Consider the following 13,482-nt stretch of genomic DNA (forward strand, 5'->3'; position numbering starts at 1 on the left):
TGTGTGTGTCCGCACATTTTGTGTCTACATGTGTGTTTGCTTCTGCGTGTTTGTCGTTAGGGGCTAGAGGCTGAAATTTTTATCCAGCAAATGAGGGAATATTCCGGGCTGTCATGTGACTGTGATGTCAGAGAAAGAGAGAGAGAGAGAGAGAGAGAGAGACAGACAGAGGCAAGGTGCAATTTAGCCCCACAGCTGATCTGTGCAGTGCTCAGAGAGAAGCTGAGACGACCAGACACACACACTCACTCTCACTCACACTCACTCACTCACTCACACATGCACTTTGCATATACACATTCGCTTTACTCACATCAACAACTGCGAGGCATCATTTCAAAAGAAAGACAGGATGCATTGCTTCCTCTACTTCCCATTCTCCTAACACTTTGGATACTGTGGACATATCTGCCTCCTGGACAGGAATAATTCGACACTTTCGGGAGAAACGAGTAAAAACTGAAGACAGATAAAGACGAAATATAATTACAAAAAGGGCAAGAGTATACAAGAGAGAAACCAGGACGCTGACAAGAGACTAAACAAGAAAAAGACCAATACAAAAGGACTGACAATAGTGTGGGAGAATGTCCTTCCTGTCTGGCTCGCCCTGGCAGCAGCCTGACATTATTAGTGGCAGCAGTGGGTATGGACAGCCTTCCAGTGGGCAGCAGCAGCAGCAGCAGCATCACCAACAGCAACACAAACCTACCAGTGCTCTCTCCGGTGCCAACGTCCCTGCGGCCCTGGCCTCCTCTCCACTGTCACCCTCCAGTGCTGCAGCTGCCCGGCACAGTGACTGGCACTGCCAAGACCAGATGGTAGTGGGGGGGCAGGTCACCGCTGCCGCCCAGGCAGGGTCCAGAATAACAGAGGATGAGGCGAAATTAGAACGAGGCAGAGCGTTATCTACGATGTCGGCTGACACGCAAGGACTGCAGAGCTTCCATATGCCAGCGTTGAAGATAGAGGAAGAGGAATCCAAGGGGGGGAGGTCAAAGGAAGACGGACATCGGATGGGGGGGGCAGGGGTGACATTGGGGAGTGCAGGACAGAGCCCCAGCAGCCCCTTGTCTTCCCACTCTTCCCCTTCCTCTTCATTACCCTCCCCTTCAATCTCACGTGGGAGATCATTCTTGAATTCTGCACTCGACCTTAAACCTCCATGTAACCCCAACTTTGGACAAAGTCATTTGCAACAACAAAATAAAGGCAGCAAAGATGGATTTTTCATGCAAGGATCTCAAGTGGCTTCTCAAGGATTGGGCTCACGTTCTCCTCCAAAACAGGTCTTCAGGTCCGGGGAGAGAAGCACGCTGAGCCATTCTTTCTCTGGAAGCACCATATCAAGTCTCGGAAATCAGAAAGAAGATTTCAATGCAGGTGTAACTGGAAATGAAATGCTCAAGCCATATTTAGAAAAGCAAAGTGTTGATACAAGACCTGGTGTTGCGGCTCTTCCCGCAGCTGACCTAACAGGGAGTAAAGCTGGTGGGACTGCAGGGCCTACAGCAGGACCACCTGCAGTCTCAGCTGACAAAGCTACCACTGGTGGGATGGATGGTATAGTGCCAAGTGGGCTGGGAGGAGAAAACATAAGCCACACTGAAAAGAAGACGGCAGGATCATGTATTCCACCTAACAGAGGCATAACACAGAGCAGGCTTGCAAGTCCTGGCTTGTCACGGGATTTAAATCGAGCTGAGGAGGGAAGAGGGGAATCCTGTGCCACAGTTAACACAGAGACAAAAACAACTTATAGTAGTGAGCTGCCACAGCGTACAGCAGTGAGACGTGCAATGTCTGACTGTTCCCATCTGTCTGTTCCCATGGTAATAGCCGGAACATACCCCACCAGTATGGGAGGCTCACCAGTCATGACAGCCAATGTGCCAAACTTTTCCCTGATGGGGCCAGCGTGCCCTCCCAGGGCGCCCTACCCCCACGTGGCTGTCCGCCGCTCACTCACAGTCACGGACGCCACAGAAGCCACGGCGGCGATGGCAACAATAATGTCATCCCCGTTATTGATGTCACCTCTCTTGCCATCATCACCACCCCCGAAGAGGCATCATGGGAGCTGCGAGACCAATTTTTTACTTCCTGTTCCACCCCCTGTAGGAACGTCTGTTAACAACACCCAAGATAGTAGACTGAACACAATGGGTAAGACCTCCTTTTTGTGTCTGTAGGTGTCTGTGGGAATTGAAATGACAACATATAAAAAGTAGATGATCACATATATAACAAAGGTTTACCTGCCTGATTCTAGACCTCTGATTTGTCCAGTGATTCATGTTGTAGCCACAGATGGTGGCTTTCGCTGGTTGTCGACCAATGAGTACGTAGTCAGAGTAGAATTCAAAATGGGGATATCACCTTACAGACAGTGATGAGGTAGCTTCCCAACTGAATTTGTGAAAAACTCTGATAACATCAATGCAGTTGCACAAGTTGCAAGTTGACCTACAGAAATATCAACTCTTCATTAGTTGTATCAGTGAAGAAACACAGTATCTGATCCTGGTAGCTCCTTCCACCGTTTTCATGTAGGCTGAAATGGCTTGGTAGCATGGATATTGGAAGCTTATAGAAGATCATCTTTTTTTTTTTTTTTTTTTAAGTCACCGGAACCCCTTATTGGCTTAAAGTAAATCAATTTCTATCTGCTTGCAAACAACCTGGCCAAACCAAAGAATTGAAACTTCCTGCAGTGACATAAGAACTATTCCAGCACTCATGCTGCTCTACCTTCATCTCCAGAAGAGGTTGTGTGATGTGTGAATGTCACCAAGCTGAGCTTGTGAGTGCCTGCAGTTTTTTCTTTATTCTTTCTGATGCTACACTTCACCTGAGCACGTCATTACATCGCACTTGCATTTGGCTAAATATAGGTTTCTTTTCCAACATTAGCTGTCACTGAAAAGAGGTGTTTTATTGGATATCAGTAGGAGGCTGCCACACTGCTCTCAGTCTTGATAAAAGCCTTTTTTTTTATCCTCAATGTACGTGTTGTAGATATTGGTGTAATTCTAATTCAACATAATGGTTAACCTCGTTAATGGGCTGCGTCGAAAGGAGTGTAAAGCTATTGTTAATATGTGTTATATGAGTAAGGGTCAGACTTATGACGGTATGAGGAGCATCTTTACTATACCCCATGGTCAAAACCACCATCTCCAGACCTTTAAATTTGATTTTGTTTAGTTTAGTTTTTGTGAATAGCACAATTTAGACAATCAAAAAATGTGCCCTTCCAGCTGAATACAAACCTAAACATAACTGCTGTTAGCTTGAGTTCAGAATCAATTTACAGTTTTGCTCTGCAGATAGTTTACACACTGAAGGGTATTTATTTATTGTCAAAAAAATCAATCAAATTTTGTTAGTTTTATTAGTTACACATTTCTTTGTAAAAGCTCAAGTATTAACATTTACCATGAGTAATAATGCACTTCTGTCCTCTAATGATGCTGATTTATCGACTGCTGCTATGTTGACCAACATCAGTAGCTTTTGTGGCTCCTGTTGATCATCGGGATTTAAAGCATTGGCATGAGTACGTTGTAGTTGGTAATATCACGCATATTTTAGTTTGGAAAAATGGGATAAAAAGAATGCTAAAAGCTTGGTAGATTTGAAGAAAATAGTTATTTTCTTAATTTTTGTTAGGGGAACGACATTAATCAACAGGCTAATTATCAACAGTTATCGCTTGGCCAAAATGATAAACAACAATAAGATGAGCTAAATAAGAAAAGAAAAAACAAGTATGCCTTTTAACCAGGTTTTTAGATTCCAAAAGAATAAGACTCTGATTTTACTTTGGTTCCTTCTCAAATCATAAGAAAACAGTAAGAAGGAAACTGGGAAGCTGTTATTGTGAAGGCTGTCTGGCCAAAAGATGTTTCCCTCCTTGACACAAAAATGTCCCCTCTTATTCTGGAACTAGTCTGTCTTCACTCAATTTTACTGAATGAGTTTAGGAAAAGAGTTCATTTCCATGATCTCAAATCTCTTTTAATTGTCATCTCATCCTCTAATAGTAGTTTTAATGGGATAATCAGTATGGGAAACAGGATTTGCATCATCACTCTATTCCTTTCATTTGGTGAATGTCACACAGATATTGTTGTATTATATTGCATTCTTTGATAAATGTTAGAACAAATTCAAAGTTGAGGATGATGATGTAACAAAAAAGATCATGAAGGGAGCAGGCAAAGTATTATGGGAGGACTAGTTCAGAGCTTAGAACGCACAAAAATGTATTTAAATGTCTTTTTAATTGACATAGGTAAATCTCCTTTCCCACTGACTGTAATATCTTCAGTTCGTTTATGTTTCTGATAATGTTATCCATCCGTCCAGCGATTTGTTCTGTTTTTCAGAGTGCAGCTCTGGGACATTGATTAGACATCGACTTTGACTGTACTCATTCAAATATAGAGCAGCTATTTATAGCGTTTTGTGTGTGTGCTCATGGGTATGTGTGTGTAGGTGAAGAGCTTCCACTGACGTGAATCTTACAGATTCTAAAGGCACACGCCCACACAGACACACTCACAGAAGACAGAGTGTCTGCAACTTCAGGTTATCTTTCAGTCTGCACAGACTGAGATCATAGCTACACAATACACATACAGTATATACACACAGTCACACATATACACAAAGAAGTACACAGCTGAGAGGGGAGGGGCAGACCCTTCATTCAGAAACCCCTTCATTTAACAAAAAATATCAACCAAATTGGTGTAATCTTGGTGTAATTTCTGATACAGATCTTTAATTGACAACAAAGAATGTTGTCCAATAATGTTTTGTTTTTTTTTCCAATATTTTACAGATGCCTTTCAAGGTCAAATCTCAGGATTTTAGTTGGTTGATTTGGTTGCTTTTGCACTTACGGCAAGTACAGTTTTAAACAAAGATAAACACTTGTTAAGCAGCTGCTTTCTCAGAATTACAATAGAGGAGCAACTATATTGGTTTGCCTTGCAGCCAAACAAGCTCAAACCCTGATCTGATTTCATGCTGCATAATAAAAGTAGTTTTCCTCCCAACAGCAGTAGATGTTGGTTAGCTTGCTTGTTGCTTTCTTGCAAGTTGGAGATGTTTCATAACTTTCTATTTATGACTGATCTGCGGTCAAAAAAATTTGGTCAATGACCTTATCTTATTTTGTAAGCAATATTTGATAAACAGTTGCACCACATTGACAACTACCATTGCATTCATATCATCATATCATGGCTTCTCCAGAATAAAAGCCACAACACTTGTAATGTTTCCTGAAACAAAACAACCAGAAATGCTGGTTTTGTAACTGTGATGCTTACATTTATGAGGTACATTGGATTGCATACTTTACATGCACTGTTTGCTGTGAATGCCTTGTACATGTGAAGACAATTTGAACCCAGCCCTGAAATGGCAGACTCCACCACCAACAATGAAAGCTAGCATTTAAAGTTGATTATTGAATGGAAATGTCTGTTACTAAGCTAATGCTGATAACTAGTAATACCAAAAATGGGGTCTGACCACATTAAAATTAGGGCTATGACTCTGTGAAAAGCTCTACACAAATACAGTAAACATATTATCCTTATTACATTGTGTTTGTACTCGAAGAAAATAAAATTAATAATAAGGGAAAACCGCAATGTCACTGAGCATAAAATCGGTTTGCATGTACTGTTTGTGTGTGTGTGCAAAGTCACATGGATCATTACTGTCCCCATCAGTCTGTTTATTGATTGTCCTGTCTGTTACTGTGGTAGCTTGATTGCTATCATGCCAGCTAGCGGGAGCTATTTCAGTCAATACTCTGTAACCCGGTTTGTGTGCGTTTGTTCGACAGAAAGGGAGGAAGCGCTTGTGTGTGTCTGTGCGTGTGGTGAGAAGGCTGCCTGCAGAAAAAGATCCTCTCACCAGCCACATCTGTGTGTGTTAGTCATGCTCTGATTTACATGGCAGTCAACTCTCTCTCTCTCTCTCTCTCTCTATTTCTTTTTCTCTGTCACAAACAGACACACCAGCACATGCAGTTGGTCGCCAGCAGCTGTGTATTGTAGCGTGGTATTAGATAGATCCTCTGTGTTCTCAGCCATACATTTCTTGTTGGATGAGTCATATTGCTGGTGTTGCACGGTGCAGTGATGCAATGTTGAAAACTAACACAGCATGGGCAAAAACACCAGTTTGTTGATAGATGTATGGAATAATAAAACTCCTCTTGTGTGTTAAGTCTTTTTGCGTGCATAGCTTCTAAATTATTCAGACATCTTTGTTTTTTCTAGAAAAATGATGCAGAATTGTTGCAGAGTATTTTCCAACCTTTCTTAGCTTGCCAAGCTGAGATTCAAGTTGTTATTGTTTCTGAGTTTACAGAGTTTCATTGACTGAAATATATCATCTGTCCATGCTTAATGCACATGCCATGTGAAAGGATCATTTTGTTTTTGGCTATTGCAAACAGAGTATGGCAGTATCAAAGTCTGACAGGTGAAGAAACATGAGCCATTTGATTGTCAGGCAACTTTATCCAGACCAAATAATCCACTTTATTTGGGGTAAAACAAATGGAAACACACACCTGAAATGTCAGTGTAACTGTGATGGATATTTACAAGGACAGTTGGATAATAATTTTAATGTTCAGCTTCTCTTCCAAATAAATTTCTCGAACCTGGTTTACATTCTGTCTGAGTCTTATCACTTGTGTTTTTTAACATAAACTTAAGACGCTTGAAAGCTCCACAAAACTTGTGGATGTTGAATTCAGGTGATTTTTATTATTTTTTACTAAGCCAAATAATGAACTTCAACGCTCCTAATTTTAGTATCAATGAGACTCATGGCCAAAACTATAAAAATAGGTTATAAACCAGAATTATTCTCTGTCTATCTGAGCTAAAATAGATCCCTTCACATAATCCAGAAAAGGCAAATCGTTAGAGGAGGACAAATGTTTGGGTCTTTTCATTGATTTTGACCCAAATGATTTATTAATTATAGAAGAACACTGTTAAATCGATAGTGTTCTCTTTTAGTTTAAAGATTTTCATTCTCTCTGACAGTCAGGAAGAAAATAGTAGAACTTTCCATAACAGCCAGGGTTGATTTCTGTGTTTACATGTCTTAGTGCATGGCGCTGGACCAGATAGGAATGACTCAGACATGTCTGTTTTTTTGGTCTACTGGTCACTCAATTTCTGAAAAGAAGGCAGAGTCAAATTAAAGGCTTTTTTAGTATTATAAAGTTACAACATACAGTTGCTGCAGCTGTAGAGGTGAGACTGCCGAATCCATTCTGTCGTCAAAACCTCTTCTGTTTTGCGTTGCTGCTATATGATGAAATGGGTGAAATTGATACATATTGTCTCTGTGAGACTAAAAACATCAGGACCAAAACATTGCAAGGAATGTCTGACATCAAGGACATTAAAATGCATGAAACAAGTAACCGCCACTGAGAGGCTTTGCAGCTGCAGCAACATGAGTTTGCATTAACAATGACTTCACATTGTATGATAGGAATTGACTTCATTGGAGCTTGATATAGCACAACAAAACCATGGTGGTAACAGAATAAGAACAGAGATGGAGGAAGATATCCAAGTTCCAAATGACAGTGACTCTAATTGCTGAACATAATGAGGCACTTTCTGTTGCATACATGACCACACGTGAACCGTTCATGTGAGAATGTTCCGTGCTCATAATCACAACCTTTGTCTATTTTTTTCTCCCGTCTAAGCTCATACAGTTGAAAGTAACATAACAAAATGTGTCTTGTAAAATGGCAGCTATAATTCCCACTCTGTGTTGTCTGCTTGATTGCTAGAGAAAACACAACAGCATCAAATTGTCATTGTTTCAAAAGAGATGGAGCAGTTATCACAAAGCAAACCTCAGGACACGGGGGAAATGAGGGGACATTAGGACACAGCATGGTCAGGGCTGTCCAGTGTCAGGGTTATGTAAGATATGTCTTGGTAGCAACAAAGAGCCCCTGTCTCTTTCTGTCCCCATCCCCTCAGCCCTGCCAGCCATCTGTCCTTAACCTCATCAACCTCAATAACCCTCTCACCATTCCCTCTGCTTTGCTCACATCTCCTGGTTTCCTCTTTCCTTCACTTTATTCTCCCTTTTCCTCTCTGCTCCTCACATGAATTAGTTAGTAACATTGGTGCTGCACCCAGTTTGACCAAGAGTTTTCTCTGAGGAAAATAGGATTGTGCCGTAGTGAACACTTTCTTAGCCCAAGGTTAAGTGCAGTGTGAAAACAATAGAGCTATACAGATGTACGGTAGCTACGAATGTATGAGGTGCACAGGCGAGCTTCCTTCCAGGGGCTTCCAAAGTGGGCTAACCCTGACTTTAGCCCTGAGGTTGCAGGTTTATCCCCTGAAAACTGACTAAATAGAAGTTATAATGTAGATGTGAAGTTTGGTGCATTTCTATCCATCTATTTCTATCTATGAAATTTTGCACAAACAAATTTTGCCCAAGCCTGAGATGTAAAATATAGTCTGTTGATGAAAGCAAACTGACACAAAGTGCAATGGGAAAATAGCTAATTAATGATGACATATTATATTTCTTATTGTCACGTGTCGCTTGTGGGGTGAAGACCACTGTTCATATATGCTTGCCTGATAATTTCCAATTCTATGCTGATGACACTCAGATTTATGTTTCCATCCTGCCAGAAAACCTTAAATATCTCCCTCGGCTCGGAGATTGTTTGTTGACTGTTGACTTGGTGATCTTAGAACTTTGTTCCTCCAAAACGGACAAAATCAAAATACCAATATCCGGGCCTCATTATCTACCAGACGTGTCAAATACTTCTTTCAGATTCATTCTTCTTAGAGCATTAGTTAAAATGTGGTTGTCACTTTTGATTCATCCTTCTCATTTGAATAACACAGTCGTGATAAAATGTAGCATTCTTTCATATGCAACCACATTGCAAATGTTTAGGTGCAGAAACTCTCATTTATGCATTCATCTCCTCTGCATTTCAGTATTGCAACATGATCTGGTTCTCTGTTCTTCCTGATTGCTGCACAAAGAAAATCCGAGTAGTCCAAAAACATCTGCCAGAATTCTTACATAAACAAATAAATTGAACACATAACAAATTCTGTCCTCACTTCACTGGCCCCCCCATGTTCTTCAGGGCTGTTGGTGTACAATGTACTCTCAGATCACAGAACACAGGGCGTTTAACTATCAATACGGTTAAAAAGCATTCCACTGGTAGCACAGCCTTTTCATTCAGAGCTTTATTATTGTGGAATAATTCAAAATGCTCAACCAGGGAGACAAACACTTTTCAGAATTTTAAATCAAGACTATTATTATTCCTTGACTGCAGTCACTATAAATCCTGCCTCCCCCTAAGTATTGCTTTCTCTTCTGGATTTCTTTCCTATTAATTGTGTACTCTACTCTTGTATAGTGTTTTGAGAGGTACTTACATAATTGCCAAGGGTCTCAGGATAGAAGGGGTTGTAAAAAGAAACAATATGGATATTTATTTCTCTAGCACCTTTCAGCAACAATAATATGACATAAGACATAAAAAGGAAGGAAGAAAACACATTAATGTATAGTTTAAAGTCTAAAAGTAAAGACCTAGGAGAAAAACAGAAGAGCATAGAACCATGAAGTTTATAGAAACAGTTTGTTCATCTCCTCTCAGGGTTGGAGCTGACCTCACGGAAATAGATTTTAAGGATATAGCGTCATCAATGTCTGCACTTTAAGAAGACAGGGCAGTAAAATAAGTGGGGTTGGCGTCTACCAACCAGATCCAGGATTATCTGCACTGGCGACCTACATAAAATCTTCCACATGGAGGTTCAAATCTATAAATAACACAAGTGAAGTTGCATCTAGCGAATTATTTGAAGTAATTGATTTTGTCTTTACAAATCGCAGCTATATGGACAGTGTCTATTGAATTAGGTGCCTGTCTGTGTTAAAGTTTGCCCAAGCTTGTCTTTGTCAGATTTCAAAGTTTAGTTGCATCTCATTTGATAAGCCCTGACTGCAGTGCTGATTGCATAGGAACCTTCATCATTTAACAGACACAGAGTAAATTGGCCTTTGCTTATGTTGACCTGAAAGGTACCTCTTTTGGTCATTTTAATGATTTTAATAATGATGTTAAGTTGTAATAATACTCAAAAAATAACTTAACAGAGAAGGTTTATGGTGTATGTGGTGTCAACGAGGCTGTCCATATCATTATTCCAACTCTAGTCTCTTTGACTCTTGACCACATCAGTTTTAAATCTTCGACACATACTAGTTGTGCCAGAAAATAAAAATAAAACTGCAGTTACTATTTTGAAATAAACTTATGACTTATTGCTCCAAACATATGGAGAAATGTAAATATTACTTTTGAAATACTAGTAAAACTCCTACTTTTAAGTAGGAGCTGATTGTTTTTGTCTGTGAACTGAACTGATCAAAGTTTTGTTCATCTCGCTTGAAATAAGTTGTTTTTCATTAATAAAATATAAAATCCACTTAAAAGATTTTCACTTGTGGTAAACATGTGGTCTACACTAAAATGTGCATGTACTTCTGCTCAGTAAACACAACCTTCCAAAATCCTCCCCTCTAAATATCCTGCTATAGAGTAGTTGTACTTGTTAAGTGAAGCATTTTCATTCATTTTATACAAACATGATGTATGTTGATAACTTTTAAGCCATTTTTAACGTAAAAATGAATTAACATGTAACATTTCTGGTCTTTTATATACTATATATTTACACATATTTACTCAACATTGTTGTGCTAAAATAGTCTGATGCTGAAAACAACATTCTCTCTCTCACAGTGAAATCTGACAACAAGGACAAGCAGGAGAAAACAGACATCATGTCCAGCAAGACAGACAAGATTGACACCCTTGCCAAGAAAGAAGAGCAGCAGAAGAAGGACAATAGTCCAGACAAGAACCTGAAGTCTGAGAAAATCCTCAAAAATGAGGAAAAGGTGGAGAAGATGAACGCCGAGAAAAACAACAAGGCCAACGAGAAGGCGGAGAAAGTGGACAAGCCAGAGAAGACCAACAAAGATGAGAAGAAAGAGGAGGAGAAAAAGCCGGCTGAAAAGAAGGAGGAGAAGGGAGGGAAAGGCACGGCCAAGTCTCCGACAGGCACCGGCAGCAAAACCCTGCCAAGCCCTGACAGCAAGAGCAAGGTGGGTCATACTCACACAGACATAACAGACTCACAAAAAGTTCCGTTCACACACATTTCCTGCAGATTCACAGCATTAAGGTGGCAGGATATCCAGTAGTTATAGAAACAGTTTCATCACACAAAGGTCACACCTTAGAACTCTCACAGCTGGTGTGTCAAACAAAAGCCTGTTAAAGGGTCCTTGAGCAAGACACACAAACCCCTACCTGTTCATACACAAGCGGATGCTGCAGCTGACTGCAGAAATTCCATAGACATCTTCTCCACGGTCATTGCACTGCTTTTGCTGCTTCTGCCAATCTTTTCTGTGTGCATGTGTTTCTGACTGTGTCTGATGTGTGTGTCAGTTCTAAGGCTTAGATCACACCAGCTGCAAATAGTGACATCTTGAAGCAAAATAGCTGCAGTCGATTTGCTTGCAGGGTCTTTGCAAATCTGTAAAAATCAAGTTCAGTTTTGACAAACTTTTACATACAAATTTGCACTGTTGACCAATGCTAAAGCATCTTGAGTAAATTGAAAGACGGGTTTCCTGTGTGACATCATCCACTTGTGTTGAACTATTAATGTTATCTGTTAAAATGTTTATCTGTTATCTGAATGGTTATAGGATTCAGTTAAAAACAGGGATGATTGTAGACAGTTACGAGACAAGAGTTAGACTCAGCAACTGGTTGGTGACTAACCCTCGTGTAGTCCTCGGGTCAAAATGACCCGCAGCTGTGTTCAACCAAGTTCTATTTTATTTTAATATGTTTTGGGATCATTAGTGACAAGGAGGCTGTAAGGGTTTCTTTAAAGAATGATGACCAATGATCCCAAAAAATATAAAAATATAGAAATAAAATAGAACTTGGTTGAACACAGCTGCGGGTCATTTTGACCCAAGGACAACACGAGGGTTAAAATAACAACCTCACTAACTGACAATTTAAAGCTCGCAAGCTGGTAGAAGGATTTGCCCTCTTTTAGTAACTCCTTATTGAATGAAGTGATGATGTGCTTACACGCTACCATGTTCCCAGCTGGCTGGCACTTACTGTAAGCAGTTAGCTTGCCCGCTACAGCAATATAGCAACTAGACCTGCGATCTGTCAGAAAGCCACCAACCATCCACTGCTGTCTGTTCAATAAAGGTAAAAAATCTTTCAGTTCTTTGATGTGCATTAAACACTGTGACCATAGGGTCTCTGCTGGGTCTGTGTTTATTTAGATGCAGTGTTTGAATGTGTCCTTATATGCACCTTCTAAACTGCTGTTCATTTAATCTCATTTGAGGTTAATATTTTTTTTCATTTCCTGCTCATGAGCTCTCTCAGGTGGTTATAAATTGTTTATTCAATTTTGTAATTCATGACCAGTTTTATGATTGTCATATGGCTGCTGGCTGTGCTGCCATATCCCAGTCATTGCAATCAGTGAATTGCAATTTCATCTCTGCTTTTTCTTTTTCTGTTTCTGTGCTTTTTCTTTCTTTCTTTCGCTCTTTCTTTCTTTCTTTCTTTCTTTCTTTCTTTCTTTCTTTCTTTCTTTCTTTCTTTCTTTCTTTCTTTCTTTCTTTCTTTCTTTCTTTCTTTCCTTTTCTTACGTTTGTTTTGGCTTTTTTTAAATTCATTATCATCAGCCTGATATGGCTTTAACCAAACCAAACTCAGCTAAATCGCACCCATCCACCCTCTCCACCAATGATGAGGCCAACTCTGCCAAACGCCCCTCCCCCCCTTCGGCCTCAGCCAATAAAAAAAGCCCTGTACCCAAGGCGACCACACCCACTGCTGCCAAACGACCGCCAGCAGCAACTGGCTCCACCAAGGCTGCCAAGGTGAGTCGAAGACACACAGATATATTTTTCTTCTGTGCAAACTGAATAAATGGACAATGTCTTATTTAGTGAACACAGGACTTGAGACAATTCTTATTCTGCATTCATGTCTGGGCATGGGTTTTCATGAAATTTGTGAAACATTATCCATCACATCCCATTTCAAAGTATACATTTTACTAAGTATGCACCAACTGACCTGAAGCGTTCTTGCACCAACATTTTAATCAAGGGTACTTTAGGAATGACTTGTGTATCTTAACACAACACCATTTCTGGTTTGAAAAACCAGAGCTATTATTCCGCGATATGAACAGGGCTGATAGGTGTCTTGATTTCTGTTCAACTAATTTTTAATATTGCTGAATCCAAAACATCCTGGTATATTTTCAGAGATGTGGTACCTAGCTAGTCTGGTGGATC

At 40.1% G+C, this 13,482-nt stretch overlaps 1 protein-coding gene across 6 annotated transcripts in view; it reads left to right on the forward strand.

Annotated features, from left to right (window-relative positions):
- The window catches only part of map4l (microtubule associated protein 4 like), a 114,807-nt gene that overhangs the window by 72,543 nt on the left and 28,782 nt on the right, over positions 1–13,482 (forward strand). For 4 of the 6 annotated variants that reach the window (XM_069709783.1, XM_069709785.1, XM_069709786.1 and 1 more), the window contains 2 exons: positions 10,871–11,235; positions 12,862–13,059. In XM_069709783.1, coding sequence (XP_069565884.1) covers positions 10,871–11,235; positions 12,862–13,059 — 563 coding nt within the window. Of the gene's footprint in view, positions 1–311; positions 2,167–10,870; positions 11,236–12,861; positions 13,060–13,482 lie in introns of those variants that run through there. The other 2 variants (XM_069709788.1, XM_069709787.1) reach the window with 2 other exon arrangements.

The sequence above is a fragment of the Brachyistius frenatus genome, unplaced genomic scaffold (genome assembly GCF_029030835.1).
Source record: "Brachyistius frenatus isolate BFR_SWC_R1_liver_20210118 unplaced genomic scaffold, ASM2903083v1 Contig_85, whole genome shotgun sequence".
Lineage (NCBI taxonomy): Eukaryota > Metazoa > Chordata > Actinopteri > Embiotocidae > Brachyistius > Brachyistius frenatus.